This window comes from Mauremys reevesii, linkage group 1 (genome assembly GCF_016161935.1).
Source record: "Mauremys reevesii isolate NIE-2019 linkage group 1, ASM1616193v1, whole genome shotgun sequence".
NCBI lineage: Eukaryota > Metazoa > Chordata > Testudines > Geoemydidae > Mauremys > Mauremys reevesii.
The window spans coordinates 21,423,771-21,441,822 of NC_052623.1; the positions used below are offsets into that span (position 1 = coordinate 21,423,771).

An 18,052-nucleotide genomic window follows, 5' to 3' on the forward strand; every position below is an offset into this window, starting at 1 on the left:
AGTGATAGCTGAAACTGATCACCTTTACTTACCACATCAACTGCTAATTTAGGTTTCAACATTCCACTCTAAATAAGGGCTGGAGTCCTCTTCCAGGCTAACTGAAGAACTAGATGTCTGTTTGCAAATTCCCACATCACAGATTAGATTATAAAATTTGGTGCAGGGGGACTCTGGTATCTGGTACTAAGATTAGGGTATTTTAGGGAAGGAATCATCTCCTTTCAAGTAGTGAGGACAAGCATCATGAGTTTTAAAAAAAAAGTGTTTGGCACAGTCCCTCACTTGTGTAACTAGTTTACATACTAGTATCTTCAAGGATGTGAACATACCAGGTTAGATGAACCTGTGCTCTACTAGTGCAGAACCACCAGACATCATAAATGCCTTTTCTTTAGGGCAGTATACGGGAGACATTCACATTGTGTGGATACACCTAATCCCATATCTAATATTTTTTAAATTTTCTTTTTTGTTTTGTAACAAGTGATGCGAAATCATGCAACAGCAATAAAGAAACCCAATATTCCCAACAGCATTATACTTTTATTGGGATTAGGACAACTCTGTCTCAGTAGAATTGGCTACCATTTGTAGCTATCATTCTCCAAGATGGTTAAGGATAGCCAGAATTCTGGAAGATACTTGGGAGTTAGGGGGATAAAATGGAGAAAACTAGTGCAGCAAAAATAGACACAATTTAGATGGTGGTGTCATTAGATGTATCTGATCTTCATATAAGATTTCAGCACTGGGCTTCACAAATGATTCTGGCAAAAAAACTGACCAGCATACGAATTCCACATTGTATATTAGTTTTACTCCTCATTTGTACAGATGCCCCTCCAGGTCCAAAGATATCCAGAAAGATTTTAATGCAGAAATATAAAAAGTATTTTATTTACATTTTCCATAGTACATGATTATAATTATGTTCTCTTCTATACAGCAGTGATCCCTTATTATAAGTAGCCATACTGGTTTCCGGCAAAACCCCTCATTAACAAGGAAACCATACACATTCTCTTCAGAGAAGTAATCTGGACATTTTAAATGGACAATTTCAATACAATATTCTTTTCAATTAAATTTATTCAGGGCAAGTGGCATCTCACCATGTGCTGTGCAACATTTCAAAGAGCTATTCTGATCAGAGGGACAATAGTTGACAGTACAGAGATGCTGAAAACCAGCAGACAACATGGAGAGGAACGGTACATAGTACCATTGCCTTTTCAAAATGTGCATGATCTTAGAAGACAACTCCCCCTAGTGCTGGATAATCCTCCTGAAGGATTTACTTGGAATTGGTCCCAATGCTGCTTTATTCTGCCTTCTGTCTGACAGTTACTGATTCAGTCAAGACAGAGACATACAGTTTGAGCCAAGCATATGTGATGCCTAGAGCACAGTATACAGAAGTAAGCAACAAAGGGATAAAAGGGAACTTCAGTTTCCAAGGGGTCAAAGGAAACACAATTTCACAAAAGATTTCCAGAGGCACTAGTTCAATGAGGTAGATAGTTTCCAGCCAGTTAAGCAGAGGCCCCTCTTTTCTGTGGGGAAAGGAAAAAAAAAGAAAAAGATATTAAACATGTGATTTAAATTCAGTTTTCCCTCCTTTTCAATGAACATTAGGCATGTTGCCCTTGTCAAGTCTTTGTCTTGCCTATCTGCTATGCACCAAGTCACAACATGTTTTTAAACAGCACAATGAGCCAGGCAGTGAGAACTTCAAATATAGCCACTTACTAAAATACAGTGCCTGATAGTATGTAATTAGCATAATATAAAAACGAATTTATTTATAATCCTGGATTATAAAACTCAAATACAAGATTCCAAGTTTTAGCATCTTTCAGTCTAGACCATAAAACGCATCAGTAATTATTTCACTTCACTTTGCCTCACACCAATCCTGCCAACATCCTGCCAATATAAATGAGCCATGAGACCTTCCACAGCTTTTGATGCACATTCACTGCATGCCAGTTCTTCCACATTCAGGTAGTGGACATGTTAGGTCATTAATTCTGGCTGTATATTTCTAGATATTATCAGATCACCATAACTGAAAGAAAGCTTTGAGATGGTTCATAATTCCTACACAAAGATAGATATTTCCACTGTAAATATTCTTTAAAATATATTTCTTACTACAGGTAAACCTTTATTTGGGGAGGAGGTCTCAGAGGACACCATCCTTCTTGAACATATCAAGGTTTCAGATGATCAGGAGCATCAGCCCCATAAAGCTCAAATTAAGCTCTTAGCAGAGGCCCTAAATTATATGGGCACAGAACTTCAGCCCTGAAGAGTTGAAGAGCTTTGCAAAAGTGGATATTCAGTCAGTACTGTCCTGGAGGGCATACAAACCATCAGTTAACAGCAACTCAGAAAGAATCAAGGTTCTGCTGTGCTGTTGAAAAAGTTCACCTCTGGCAGCAAGCCCAGCTTTTATTTCCATACCCCTACAAATGCTGCTTCATCCCATCTGCTAAGGGGATTTCATTAGAACTAAGCATTGTCATTGAGATTATAACAGTTGCCTCATCTGAAGAGGGTCCCTTGCTACCTACGACACTACTTCCCCCATAAATCACAGCTTTCCCCTTGGGACAGTGACTGAATGAAACCTCTCCCCTTCAAAGCATTTGCAAAACCAAAGCAAACCAAAACAAACAAACAAACAAAACAAAAAAAGAACAGAAGAAAGCCTGGCAGAGCATTCAAAGGGTAGAAACCAAAGAACAGGATGGAGAACTGATTGCCTTTTCCACACAGATTCTTCCATTTTCTACAGCCCATGTACATCCCTAGACAGTATAGAGCAGTGGTCCGTTTTCCATGTGGCAGGTGAGGACCGTGGCCGCCGGACAAGCAGCTGCCGAAATGCCACCGAGAAGCGGCAATGTCAAGAAGCAATGCCGCCAAAAAGCAGTATCATCAAGAGGCGTTAGAATTGCTAAGAGATAAGTTAGTGGCCTGGGAGATACTCTACAGTGGGGTCTTCAAGAAGTTAATGATCTCTCTCTGCTGGTATTTGTCAAAACATGCAGCACTTTGACAAATTATACTGTATTGTTAATAAAGTACCACATCTATTATGCATCTTTTAACATAAATAGACAAGTATATGAAAATTTATGCAAATTCAGTGGTGATGAAAGCTGCCGTATGACAGCTTTGGAGACTGAAATCTTTTAGCTATATTACAATTTTGTACCCTGACAATGCATTGACCCCAATGTGGACGGACTGTTTCCAGGGCCAAGTGGATAGTTCTGTACCCATTCAAACTTTGGCTTCTCTTGCAACAGGAGCACCAAATGTTTTTGATGTGGACACCTGCCTACTGGGAATTGAACTGACACCTCACATTTTGGCCATTACTGACTTGGATTTGAACTAGTGGTATTTCAGTTCCAACCTCCTAAACCATCCAGCCCCACCACTACAATACAGTCCCGTCCAGTAATACAAAAAGAGTGTTTCACTAGCCTAAACATAATAGATTTGCTTACTTATTACCTGAACAGAGCCCGCAGTGAAGAGAAGCTATAAACTGTGAACAGCAGCATGAGCAGTATTTTAGTTGTGATTTCTGAAATAAAGAACATTTTTAAAAATTCAACAAACTTGCAATGTTTTTGCTTATAATAAGTTACAGCATCCTTAAATTACAGATGCAGTAATTTAAACTGCTTAGTACTAAAATTTGAATTGTTTATTAAAGGTAATAAGAATCACTCTCTCCAAAGGGGAGTAGCAGAAGTCCCATTTCTTGGAACATTTAAAATTAGACTGGTGGATGTACTATTTGTTAAGAAACAAACCTGCATAGGCAGCATGATGATCAGTGACACAATAGGTCCTTTCCCTTTGTAACATCTACTATACAAATTTCTTCATACTGACTCATTAGTTTCAGTGATTAGTGCAATATATATTATAACTATATAATGTATTGGATTGATACTTAGATCCTGTCCTGTTTGATTAAGAAAAAACAAGTCTACTGGAAAACAAACTATACACCCCCCCTCCTTCCCTGCCATAAAACCAATAGTACCTAATTATCTGATTTAACTAGGAAAAAAGTATGTAATAGCAGATGGAAGTAAGAGTGCCAAGGAAATTTCTCACTTCCCAACACAGCAACCTCTCTATTTTAAAGAGCAGCATCACCAGACATGAAAGGAAGTCCAAATCCAGACACCCTCCCAGTAGAAGGATGCTTATCATTATGTGGAAACTTGAAGGCATAGAACCTCTGGAATGTGGCAGAACCAGGAGGGGATAGCAAAGACAGGCTACATGATTCTGAGAATCTTCCAGATCCATCTTTATTCAAATACTGTAGTAGTCTGATCACTGAAATTTTTGCCCATTGAACTAATTCCCAACTTCTCTTGAGGCTTGGGGATTTTAGATTTGAGGAAAGATCACATTTGTTCAGGGTGGATAAAAATCCATTATTTTTAAAAAAGATAAATCAGATTTGATTTAAATTGGATTTTTTAATTTAAATTAAATACAGGTTTAATCTTGAAAAAATAAACCTATTTAAAATTAAATTTGAAACAGACAACTTGTGTTAAGACCTAAACTTATTATTTTTACCATTATTTAAATTAAATACAAAAATATTAAACAGTATATGTTTGCGGTCATGGCTTAAAGAAAGTCAAAAAACGGAACTGGTGGAAGACACTAGCTGAACACCTGGACCAGAGTTTAATGAAGTGATAAACCAGCTTTTGACAGCAGTAGCCTCTTCTGTAGTTGCAGAGAGAATATTTTCATTTTACTTTCTTCAACTATTTCAGTCCAATGACTAGTTCATTCATAGTTAACAAACCAATCAGGAGTTGAAAAAAAAAAAGCAGGAAAGCTCATTTTCCTCTTCCAATCTATGAATAAAAACTGGGGTGAGAGGATGAGCTTTATTAGTTTGAAAATTGTTTCTGGTCACCATGTCTTTCAAAAACAGGTAACGCTGCCTTTGCTTAATGAATCAGTAAGTTTTAAATGTAAAAAATGTTTTGATAAACTTTTTGATATTTTTTTCTCATGTATCCAGTACATTTAAGATGCTGGCTTTGAGCATTTTAATTGAATTTCCATCCAAACAGAGCTTGACGCAAATCACAAGTAAAATATTATTCTAGTAAATAAATGCATCACTCACCATTTTCCAACATACTAAAAAATAAGAATCTGAATAAATGTAAGCTAAGCTATATAATTGTTTAAATAAATGTGTATTGATATAGTGTATCCTTCTGGTTAGCAAAAAGCACCAAATGTATTGTAAAGGCTATACTGAGTTGCAAATCAACATGTTTTAATGGCTATCAACAAATGAGAATAAACCTTTCTTTAGGAAAATAATTAAAAAGTACAAACATTATTTAAATTAATGATTCCTGTTTGCTGATTTAAGTCAGCAATTTAAATCATCCATCCTGCACTTGTGTGCACAGCCCAAACCCTAAACTTTGCTCTTTAGTGTGTTACTGGGTTTTGGGCAGTAACAGAATCTCCTCCTTCCAGGGCACCTTTTTGAAATTGGCTTTTGGACACACAGTACAATGCCCAACACTGTGTACTTAGAGGGTTTCTAGCAGCATAGCTATCACTGAAAAAATGGAAATAAAAATAAATCAAAGTGGGGGGGAGGGGGAGGAGAGAGAGATACTGGAGATGCATAGGACTTTACCTGGTGGCGTAAACAGCAATGGGAGGAGTGAAAAATGCCCTGTAGTTGTCAGAATCAGATAAATGCCAGCACGTTTTGGACTCTCCACAGACAACAAGCTAAAATACAAGAAAAGACGGTTACTCATCTGTAGTAACTGGTGTTCTTCGAGATGTGTTGCTCCTATCCATTTCATGTAGGTGTGCGCGCCGCGCGTGCACGGCTCTCCGGAACATTTTTACCCTAGCAACTCCGGCGGGCGCGCCTGCGCCCGCGCCCGCGGCGCCGCCGCCATACCCTCCCTCGCCCCGTCACCGGCCGTCCGCTCTGCGGCTCCTCCGACGCGGGGGAAGGGGGGGTGGGGGGAAAATGGATAGAACACACATCACACAGCAACACATCTCGAAGACCACAGTAACCGTCTTTTCTTCTTCTTCTTCTTCTTGCATTGCATTTTGCCATTGTGATTTCCCAAGTGGGGATCGGCAAGGTGGGTGGGGGGCGTGGGGGGCGTGGGGCGGCCGCGCGCAGAGCGCTGCGTCGAGCCGAAGGCTGCGCTGTACCGAGACTGCTGTAAGCGAAAGTGTGGGACTGAGGTGGCTGCTCTACAAATGGCAGGTGGATGGGAACATCCGCCAGGAGAACGCCGAGCGAGCCGGCGCCGAGTCGTCGTGCGTCGAGTGGGGTGCGAGGCGGGATCGTAGCAGCATGGATGCGCACCAGGATGAGGGATGTTGAGAGGATGAAATCCAGCTCTGAAATCCAGAAGAGGCCGCGCTGCTGCGCTCAGCTGCGCCAAAGCGACGGAGAGGAGGGAAGGAAAGGCGAGGCCCGACGTCGACGCAGGGTGTGGAGCTGCTGTTCACGAGTGAGCGTGGGAAGGGAGGAGCTGAGAAGAAGGAAGGGAGAGAAGAGAGGGAGAGAAGAAGATGAAAAGATGAGAGGGATGAGGAAGGCAAGATTTGTGCTTGTGTGAGAGTTGCTGCCTGGGGGACTGGAAGACAGTATATGGGGGAGGCTGGCGAGTTGCGGGACTCGGAGAGAGGTCTCGAGGCGGCCTCGGAGGGCCAGGCCGATTTGAGATGGTGGGGCAGAAGGAGGGGAGAAGACAGGGAGAGATCAGGGGGAGAGGCACCAGGCTGGGTGCAGGGCGGGGCAGCGACTCCGGGTAGGCGCCGGGCGCCGAGGGTCGGCGGGGAAGAGCGGTCCCTAACCCGGGCGACGCGGCGGGGCACCATCTTGGAACAGAACGATCGCCAATCTGCAACGGCCGAAAGGCAAAGGCTTGGCCTTTCAGGTGTTGGCCTTTCAGATACCAAGACCTTGGCCTTTCAGGAGGTTTCGGTAGACCTCTGTCGCCGATAGACGCCAGGTGGTTTCAGAAGCGCCCTGCTGAGGCGGGCGCGTGGCGTGCTCCTGCCTGTCAAGGTAGAGTAGCGTGTGGAGGGTTCGAACTCAAGCAGAACTTGCGCTGCACACCCCTGCAAGGAACAGCTCGTGCTCTGACCCAGGCACAGCCCACCACTGGCAGGTGCCGCTGAGGGAAGCAGGGGCCTGAGGGACTGGATGGCGAGGTCGTGGAGCCAGAGCGGGTCCGCCGAGGAGGGAGGAGAATGGGGGGAGCGCGAGGCGCAGGCCAGCAGGCGCCAGTGCCTATGCGGGGCCAGGCCGGCGCAGAGTAGTCCCAGCGGGGCGAGAGCGTGCCGAGAGAGGAGCGGGAGCGCAGCGTACGAGAGAACGGGAGAGATCGGCATGAGGAGGGAGCGCGAACGGAGAATGGGCCCCACCTGAGTGGGGAGGACAGAACCCTGGAGGCTGTGTGGTGAACCTGATCTGGAGCCATGGTGTGCTGGCCGGGTTGGGCGAAGAGGAGAAGTGGAGGCGAGGCCGAGGCGAGAAGCGACACAGTGTGTAGGGCGGGACGAAGAGAGGGTGCCGAAGGCCGAGCTCAGGGGCTCCTGAGGTGGCCGGAAGATGCGCCACTCACCTCACGCAGCAGAGCCCATAGGAGCGGTCCGCCCAGGTCACAGAAGGCAGCGCGATGGTTTGATGCCCGTTTGTTCAGCGAGCCCCACCCCGGTGTGGTCCCGTGTATGCATAAGCAGGGACTCGCGTGTGATACAGAAAGGTGGGAGCTCAGGTCGCGGAAGAGACCCTGACCGCTGTGTGTCCCGTGTGCTGTGCGCAGACCAGCCCGCAGCGTCTGAGGTCACTCCCCCCCGGCCATCCAAGGGCGGCGCATGGCGTCGGTCGACCACCTCCGGCGCGCACCGGGCCCGGTCACGGAGTAGCAGGCGGGGAGCGGCACCCAGTGGCATCTGGCGCGATGGAGCGGGGTCTGCCGACGTGTGCACCACATCTGCCGCGGACGGGATGGGAGGCGGAGCGCAGATGGGATCTGTGCGAGGCGGAAGCCCAGATCTCGCCCGCCAGGTGCCGGAGGTCTCGCGTCGCCATGCCGCCGCAGGCAGCACCCCGGACGACGTGCGCAGGGAGGGAGGAGCCCGGAGGGGCCGGGATGAGCGGGCAGGCGAGGCTGCCCGGGCGAGCGAGGGCGGTGTCGAGGAGGGAGGCAGGCCGAGGACTGAGGCCCGAGGGCTGCGCTCCGCTCTCCAGTGCAGTGTCTCGAGCCGCGGGTGAGTTGAGGTAGGGGCGAGGCGACTCTGAGACCGGAGCTCTTCCCAGACCGCGGATCAGCTTCGCGTGCGACGGAGGTCAGGAGTCGCGCTGTGCCATATGGGTCCCGCCCAACGTGCTGAGGGGATAGGAGCATGAGACCCAGAGAGCGGGTGGGGCAGTCCCAACACTTGGGGAACACCTGGTAGCAGGTGGAGGGGACAAAGGAGCACGGCAAGCATCCTTCAGCGCGAGAAGCATCCCAAATGAGAGGAAGGCGACCAATGATGTGGGTAAGGAGGGAAGTAGAAAGGGCAAGGGTACCATCGGGTTCATCAAAAAGAGGAGCTGGATTCCAAACTGTCACCTCCCGTGGAGGCTAAAGAAGAGAACTTGGAGGATGAAGAGGCATTGATGGGGAGGGGAACCCCCTGGGGATGAGGAAATGACCTCCTGAGGGCTCCTCCTTGAGGACTGGCTGGAGAGGCACCCCCTGTGGGAGGGCGGGGAAAGGTGGAGTGAGAGGGCACCCAGAGGAGAGGTGGGAAGAGGGGGAAGGGGGGAGGAAGACGAGGCGGGTGGGAGGGGGAGACGGCTGTGAGGCTGGGTGGGGGATGGTTATGAGTCAACGGAAGGCAGGAGAAGTGGTGAGAAGGGTGCGGAAAGGGCCTGGAAAAGCGAAGGCGCGGGAAGGGGAGGGGGGTGGGCAGGAGGCTGAGGGCCTGCCGAGCGGCGGGGCGCCCTGGCCGGGCGCCTGCCGCGTGCGGGGCCGGGCGGTTGCGCGGGAGCTGGAAGAAGGGTGGCCGGGTTGGCGGAGGGGCCGCGGCCTGTCGGTGGGGGGGGGTGGGCCTGTGAATGAGCGTCCGTAGAGCAGTAGCTGGGGGCCTCGCCCAGGTGTCGGCGTGTGCATGCCCAGCGTCTCCCTGCGCCCCAGCCTGAGGTCCTGAGGTCCCTGCCTGTCCGAAGCCCTCCTGGACAGAGCGGGAGGTGCAAGCGGTGGCATGGACCTGGGGTGGTGAACCCTCCCGGTGAGGGAGGGCCAATGCCGGCCGCTGTCGGCGCATCGTCACACCCGGCTTGCCCCTGCGCCCTTGCCTCACGCCGGCCCCCCGGTCGCTAGCTTTCCGTTCTGAGAGTCGCAGCGCCCTCTCCCAAGCGTTCCACCTGGGGGCGGAAGTCCTGGCGCTCTGAATTTCAGCCGCAAGGGCTTAGAGGAAATTAAGGCCTGAGGGACAATATACGGCAGACAATGCGTGCAGCTTTGTTGCCTCCGCGCGATAATGGGTCGCCCCGTGGATCTGTCATGGCGCTGGCTCTTTGGACTTGAGCGACAGAGGTGTCCGTGGCTGGCGCGGGTGGGAGGTGCTCCGCGCCCGCCGAAGCGCCGGTCAGAGACTGCCATACAGTCGGGCGGGCCCCGAGGGGGGGCGAAGGTTTCTCGGCGCGCCGCGCGTAGGGCTTCGATGGCGCCCGCGGCCTGCAGCCATTGTTGGCCCTCTTCTTGCCCGCGGATGGAGTGGGCAGAGTGCCACTTGCCCTCCCACTCTTGACTCAGGATGGCGGGCACCCAGTGGGGGCTCTCTCCTGGATGGGTGTGCAGGGCCGGAGCTGCTCGGGGAGCTGTCCTGGTGGCAAACCTGGGGGCCCTGCGGGGCTTCTGAGGGGTGGCCCCTCTGGGCCTGGGCGGGAGAGAGGGCAGGGAGGCCCCCGCAGCACCTCGGTGCACTGGTGGCAGCAGAGGCGATCTGGTGGCAGTGGTGTGGCGCCTGGCGATGGGCTGGCCCGTGGGCTGGGCCTCTGCGGTGCGGGCCGCGGGGGCCTGCGCCCAGGTGGTGGCCGGTGGGGCGGGGGTGGGCGGTGGAGCGGCCCCAGGCCACGGTGGGCCCGTGGCCGGGGGTCCCCCGGGAGGCCCGTGCCGGCCCTGGGTCAGGGAGAAGGTCCCTCCCCCAGCCTCCACAGGCCAGCCGGCTGCTCCCGCCGGGGGCCGTGGAGCCCGGCCCGGGAGGAGGCGGCGGGGTGCCTGAAGGCGCCGGCGGGCGCCTGGCGCGTGGTCGGTGCCGCCGCCGGCCGCCAGCCGCCGGAGCCGGGCCGTGCCGGGCCGGCCGGCGGCGCCGGGTGAGGGCGGGACGGTGCCGAACCTGCCGCGGGGGTGCCGGGGGGCGTGCGCGGTCGCGGCGGGGTGCCGGACGCCGGGGGCGCGGACCGGCGGGCGGGGCGGGGGCGCGCGGCGGGGGGCGCGGGGGCGGGCCGCGGGGCGGACGCGAGGCCCGGCCTGCGGACGATCGCGGGCGTCGCGGCGACGCGCGCCGCGTGCCGCGCTGACCGGCGGACCGGCGCGGTGCGGTGTCCGGACCCGCGGGCGCGCGGCGGGACGGGCGCGGCGGGACCGGGACGCGGTGCGGGGGCGACTGAGTGCGGCTGGGACCCGGCGGATGCGGATCGCGCCGGCGGCGGTGATGCGGCTCGAGGCGACCGCGATCGCGATCGAGGCGGTGCGGATCGCGCCGCGCTGGCGAGGAGAGTCGCGGGTCTGAGCGGCGGGCGCCGCGGTCGGGATGAGCGAGTCCGACCGCATCATCGCTGGCGCGCGAGCCGCTCGAGCCTCGGCGGGGAGCCGCTCGGCCGTCGCGCGCCGCTCCGTCGCCTCGGCCGGCGCGGCACGCCGCCCGCCGCCTCGGCCGCCGGGGCGGAGCTCCTCGCTCGGCACGGGGGGGCGGCGGGGCGCGGCGAGGCGGGCTTCGGCGCACGCGCCGCGTCTCGAGCGGCGCTCGGAGGCGGGCACGGTCGGGCTGGGGCTTTGCGGCGCTGCCGCGGCGCGGCTGGGTGCGCGCTCTTTTTCTGCTTGCTCGCCTGCTCGCGGAGGTAGCGGCTAAGGGCTGCGGCGCGGTCGCGCCGGGTCGCCGCGGCGCTGCGGCAGCCCGGGCTTCGCCCGTGCTCCCGCTCTTTCTGGAGCTTCGCGCGGAGCTTGGGCGCGCGAGCCATCAGCAAGTGCTTCAAGCTCGAGAGCAGGGCTCGCTCGCAGTGGCTTCGGGCGGCTACGGCGCTAGGCTGCAGAGCGGAGACACTCTCTGGCCGAGCCAAGGAACAGCGAGACAGGGCCCAAAGAGTCGGGACTCTGGCAGGCCGGCGGCAACGCTAACTCGGAAACTGCCCGCATAGGGCAGCAGCTGAACCAAACAGGAAGAAGGAACTATAGTAAGACTAATAAATAAACTACTAACTATATAACTATAAAACTATACTACTATAACTAGAGAACTGGACTAACTATATATACTACTAACACACTACTAACTGGGCACTGGGAGGAGAACTGGCCTCCACGGCGCCACACTAGACTATATGCCCTGAGCGGAGTATAAGGACTGAGGCAGGCGGCTGAGGTATATAAGGATGGAATGGCGGCGCAGGGCACTGGCGCCACTTGAGCGCCAGGGCGGCGCGGCTTGAGTTGCGCCCAGCGAAGGGCCGGCGGAAAGAAGAACTTTGATTTACCTTTTGCCTCTTAAAAACCAAGCCTAATTTTACCAAAGTACACAAGTCATAGTTGACAGACTGAAGCCAGCACAACAGCTGCACAAGCAGTTTAAGCAGCTACTGCTGAACTAGCGGTGGAGGAAGTAAAATGGTACCTATCAGGGGCCACTCCTTACACTTGGCAACCCCTAGACCCAAAACCGTGTAAGGGAGACGTGCTCCCCAACAGAACCCATATTGGCTCTTTCCCCCAAGCCATGTGGGTTTGGGGAAATAAACTGCAGGAAACTGCCAGCCAGAGATTGAAGCTGCTGAGTAGCTGCATAAAGTAGTTCAAGGAGGGACAGTGAGGCACTGATGTCAGACTTCACTCAATGTTCTTTTCCATGCCAAGTAGATGTTCATGCCAGTCTCCTCCTGCCCTCTCCTGTTTTTCCAGTTAGGTAATCCCCACCTAACACAACCTCACTACACGGATTTAAACTAGGGCTGTCAAGCGATTAAAAAAATTAATTGCGATTAATCGTGTAATTAAAAAAATTGTGATTAATCACACTTAAAAATAATAGAATACCATTTATTTAAATATTTGTGGATGTTTTCTACATTTCCACATATATTGATTTCAATTATACCACAGAATACAAAGTGTACAGTACTTACTTTATATTTATTTTTGATTACAAGTACTTGCACTGTAAAAAAAGAAATAAGTATTTTTCAATTCACCTAATACATGTACTGTAGTGCAATCTCTTTCTACAGTTGTAAGTTCAGCTTTCATGATAATTATGTACAAAAAACACTGCACTGAAAAATAAAACAAACAATGTAAAATTTTAGAGCCTGCAAGTCCACTCAGTCCTACTTCTTGTTCAGCTAATCCTCAGAAAAACAAAGTTTGTTTACATTTGCAGAAAATAATACTGCCCGCTTCTTGTTTACAGATGTCACCTGAAAATAAGAACAGGTGTTTTCATGGCACTGTTGTAGCTGATGTCACAAAATATTTACATGCCAGATGCGCTAAAGATTCATATGTCCCTTCATGCTTCAACCACCATTCCAGGGGGACATGTGTCCATGCTGAGGATGGGTTCTACTTGATAACAATCCAAAGCAGTGCAGACCGACATGTTCATTTTCATTATCCGAGTCAGATCCCACTAGCAGAAGGTTGATTTTCTTTTTTGGTGGTTTGGGTTCTGTAGTTTCAGAGTGTTTCTCTTTTAAGACTTCTGAAAGCATGCTCCACACCTCATCCTGCTCAGATTTTGGAAGGCACTTCAGATTCTTAAACCTTGGGTCAAGTGCTGTAGCTATCTTTAGAAACCTCACATTGGTACCTTCTTTGCGTTTTGTCAAATCTGCAGTGAAAGTGTTCTTAAAATGAACATGTGCTGGGTCATCATCCAAGACTGTTATAACATGAAATATATGGCAGAATGCGGATAAAACAGAGCCAGAGACATACAATTCTCTGAAGGAGTTCAGTCACAAATTTAATTAACGCTTTTTTTTTTTTTTTAACAAGCGTCATCAGCATGCAAGCATGTCCTCTGGAATGGTGGCGAAGCATGAAGAGGCATACAAATGTTTAGCATATCTGGCACATAAATACCTTGCAATGTTGCTATAGAAGTGCCATGCAAATGCCTGTTCTCACTTTCTGGTGACATTGTAAAAAAGAAGAGCGCAGCATTATCTCCGGTAAATGCAAACAAACTTGTTTGTCTTAGCAATTCGTTGAACAAGAAGTAGGACTAAGTGGACTTGTAGGCGCTAAAGTTTTACATCGTTTTGCTTCTGAGTGCAGTATGTAACAAAAAAAAAAATCTGTATTTGTAAGTTGCACTTTCATGACAAAGATTGCACTACAGTACTTGTATGAAGTGAACTGAAAAATATTTTTTATAATTTTTACAGTGCAAATGTTTATAATCAAAAATATACACTTTGATTTCAATTACAACACAGAATATATATGAAAATGTAGAAAAACATCCAAAATATTTAATAAATTTCAAATAGTATTCTATTGTTTAACAGTGCAATTAAAACTGCAATTTATTGCGATTAATTTTTTTAATCGTGATTAAATATTTTGAGTTAATCACGTGAGTTAACTGTGATTAATCGACAGCCATAATTTAAAACAGAACCAAAAAAAATGAGGAACTAACCTGTAGTTTGCAGCCATCATGTTGTTCACTCTGCTTGTATGTTCTATCCTTCTCCCCTACCCTTTATCTTGTCTATTTAGTTGTAAGCTCTTTGGGGCTCAGATTGTCTCTGCCTGTACAGTGCCTAACACAATGGGGCCCTGATCCCAACTGGCCTCAAGTCAATATCCTAATAAACAAAATAGTGGTAAACAGCAAACTGCTGTTTCATCCGTCAAGTGACAGTGAGGCTCAGAGGCCAAAAGATAGGCCTTCACAAATATAGCATACTACGAAGTGAATCTCAAATATTAGCTATCTAAAGAGAAGATCTGCTTATCAACTACTAATGCTTATGGATAGGGATCCCTGTATTTCATAGCTATAGAATCCACTTCAGACCATAGAACTGTGCTGCAGAATCTAAACTTGTCTTGAAAAATGAATTTTCAAGTCCTGTTTGTGAAGCAAACCTTGAAGTAAGTGTAATCCAATGCCGTGATGCATGTCTGAATTTGCAGGCACCCTGAAACAATAGCTCAGAAGTGTGAGCTATCCCAGTCATCTTAATGCATTAATTCTAAAACCTGAAGGTGACAGGCCAAATGTGAATTTTGTTCCTGGTCATGCTTATTCAGTAATCCTAAATCACTGACCAGGCCTTCTTGGATACCAGAAGTCCCAAATATCCTTGTATCCAGCTACCAAGACTTCCCCATAACAGTTTCTATGATGCAGGTATGTGTGAATATAAACACTTGTAGCACACAATGAATGTTATGTTGGGGCTGTAGTACTGATTTTCAGATTAAATCCAATTAAAAGCTCCATTTTAAATTTAATGGAAACTGCCACAGGATTTCCAGCTGAATGCACAAGATTGCCACTGAATTTAGGCTCAGTTTGCCAGCTAGCATGGCTTTTGGCAACCTGGTTAATTTTTTGTATTACCCTACACAAAGTTTACTAAGTGTTTGAAGCTAAACAAGTTAATTTATTGTCACACTATGTACAATACACATGCCCCAAATGTTCAAATGGAAAGAAAGATAGGAAAGCATGTAGTAGTTCTATCTGGGAGTCATGACTCCTGGATTCTACTCCTGCTCCACTCTTGACTTGTTAAGCAATTTGTTGAAAGTCACACAGTTTCTTTGTGCTTCTATGCCCATTTGTAAAGTTAGTATAATACTTATCTCAAAGGGCTACTGTGAGGATAAGCTACCATTAGTAAAGCATGATGAAATCTTTGGATAAAAGGTTTTCCATGAATGCAAGGTATCTTTTAAAAGGAGATGAATTGCTAGGCACGCCTGAAGAGAAATGCTACTTTTTAGAGCAAAATTGTGTTATTTTGCACCACTGAACAGTTAATATGTTCCACCTCAGAGGGGGCTATATTTAAGGGGTGGATGAAATGATTCTTATATGTAAAGTGAATTAGGATGCTTCAGTTTGAGAGGTTTTACATATGAATTATCATACTGAAAACCAAGTGACAATCCTCCTCTGAAAAGCTCCTCAATCATAGCCTGCAACCAGATGAATCTGAGGAACTACCACTTAACAAGTCACTTACCTCAAAGGAAGAATAGCGAGGAGTATTGCTTTTTCATGCACATGCCAGCCAAACATGAATGAGCTCAGTGCACAAAGTATCAGGCACTGAAGAAAGCCTCTGGGCCCTTGGGGTTTAAACCAAAGACAGAAAACAGATGGCTAGAAACAACAGGCAAAAATAAGACTTCAGTGTAAAAATTCACAATCCTGTATATAAGCTATTGCCCATATGAAGCTTTACGATGTTATTATTGAAATACACAAATGAGCATCCAGCTCCTGCTTTTACCACAGCACCGCTTTGCAGCATCCCAGGAAGGTATATATTTCTGGTGTGTATATGTAGCGCTGATGGAAGGTATCAAATAGACAGCACAGAGATTGAAGTCTTCCATCTATGTAACAGTAACATGGGCAGCAAAAATGCAGACTTCACTCACATTGCCAAATTAATGGTGTTTTTCTGATTGTGGGGAACTACCTCTGGGAATTTAACTGGAACCACCAACCCACTTCACATAAGTGGGCATCTAATGGGTGTTTAGTATCCTTTGGTCACCAATATCCTGACTGATGATCTAGGATGAAAGGATTCTACATCCAATTACCAGTCACCTGAGCCTTCTGCTCTTCACTCCATTAAAAAAGGTGGGGAATTGAAAAGTGAGGGATCAACTCCATTATTCCTGGCTCCAGATAATGCTATTAGGAGCTCAGTAAGTTTTCCAAACAGCTCTGCCAATGCATCTCAGTCCAGTCTTGATACATCCCTTGAATTTTACTCAAATCACTATCTACAGAATTACTTCCAGCTCAGTAAGCAAAGTGGTTTTGACCAGAGTCCCTGCTATAGGTCTGTCTGTCTCTGGAATACTCTGTAGTTGACACAGACCATAGCTTCTAGGAATACTCAGAAAATGCTTTGTTATGCAAAATTACTACTGCCTCGACACCCACCCTAACTGCTCTTTTCCAATACAAAGATACCTAGTTCAAGAGCAAAAATATATGTAAGTATCGGGTACATTTATGTTATTCAATCAAGGGAAAAGGGGACACGGAAATTAAAAACCTATCAAAGATTATCATTTTTTTGACGTTACCAATATGGAGATGAAGGTACAAATTAGTGTTGCTAGTGGAGTCACAGAAGGAAGGACGGTGTGCTGGAATTCTTGAACCAATCCACCTGTCATTGAGGCTTTAGGAATCTTTTCAGGATCAAGGAATTTATATTTTATACCTGCAAGTGAACATAATGTTTGTCAAATAGCATAGGTACATTTTCAGCTATAGATACACAATTTTTAAGAAAAGTGTACAATATATTTATATAATATTAATATATAAATCAATATAAATGACAACAGTTATGTGAACACAAAGATATGGCAGAGATTTCACACAAGTTTCAATAATCAAGCTATTCTTCTATAGCAATTGGGAACCTACTGCTATGCAATGCATAGAGCTGAAAAGCAAATGATTAAATGAATCTTAAAAACAAGCAACAAAACGTCGTTCATTACATGAATTCAGAAAGGGAATTTGAGTCCCACAGGGGGCATTATATGCAAGTAAGCACTGAGAATACAAAACCAGTTTACTGTACCAACAACTGCTAATGTTTTGTCCACTGCATTGTACAAAGCCCAAAAATTAGGGGCCCAATAAGCATGGCAGAGGCCTCTCTTGAAAGGGAAAAGACGTGAAATGACTTGAGGTAGCTGGCCCTGTAGGGAACAAAAAGAATATAAGAGGACCCTTGTTTAGAGATTCTTCACAATTTTTTTTTAATTGTTCAACTTTGTTTCTAAGGGCTTGGGTACACTACCATTTAAGACAATGTAACTTACGTCACTCCAGGCTGTGAAAAAGCCACCTCAAGTGATGCAAGTCACATAGACCTAAGCGCTTTCCACCAGCACTAAGTTGGCAGGAGACACTCTCCCGTAGACATAGCTTCCACCTCTCGTTAAGGTGGAGTAACTATGCTGATGGGAGAGTGCTCTCCCGTCGGCATAGCATGCCTTCACCAAATGTGCTAAAGCTATGCTGATGTAGCACAGTAGTGTAGACTAACCCTAAAAGAAAGGTTAGAGGGCTAGGGAATAAGGAGTCATTACCAGTACTGCAAAGGGTCCCAATGAAAGAGCAGAAACAAGGCAGACAATCAATCCCAGCAAAGTTATGCGAAGAAAGCTGAAGCTGCTCCACTTGAGGGATCCATCTACAGAAAATTAACATTCATATTAACAGAGATATTTGGGGATGTAGAAGAGGAATGGTAAGTAAACAAATTGACTTTAGTAGTAATGAAGCTAGTACGAGTATCACCCTTTAAGTGAATATTTTCAGTCAGTAAGTAGTATTTTGTCCAACAACTAGGTTTACAAATCTCAAAGTTATACCCATTTCTCAACCTGCTAGAGAGCTCTACTTTAATTTGCTAATTTATTATTTGTATTATAACACCTAGAAGTCTCAGTCTTGGACCAGGACTCCACTGTACTAGGCGGTGTACAAACACAGAAAA

General features: G+C 47.9%; 1 protein-coding gene across 2 annotated transcripts in view; it reads right to left on the reverse strand.

The window, feature by feature from the left end:
• Positions 1-637: 637 nt before the first annotated feature.
• ALG8 (ALG8 alpha-1,3-glucosyltransferase) overlaps positions 638-18,052 on the reverse strand; it is a 34,543-nt gene continuing 17,128 nt past the window's right edge. For both annotated transcript variants that reach the window (XM_039533802.1, XM_039533812.1), the window contains 7 exons: positions 17,643-17,746; positions 17,129-17,249; positions 16,620-16,759; positions 15,536-15,675; positions 5,723-5,820; positions 3,532-3,604; positions 638-1,556 (listed from right to left, as the gene is read on the reverse strand). In XM_039533802.1, coding sequence (XP_039389736.1) covers positions 1,325-1,556; positions 3,532-3,604; positions 5,723-5,820; positions 15,536-15,675; positions 16,620-16,759; positions 17,129-17,249; positions 17,643-17,746 — 908 coding nt within the window. In that variant the 3' untranslated portion in view covers positions 638-1,324. The remainder of the gene's footprint in view (positions 1,557-3,531; positions 3,605-5,722; positions 5,821-15,535; positions 15,676-16,619; positions 16,760-17,128; positions 17,250-17,642; positions 17,747-18,052) is intronic.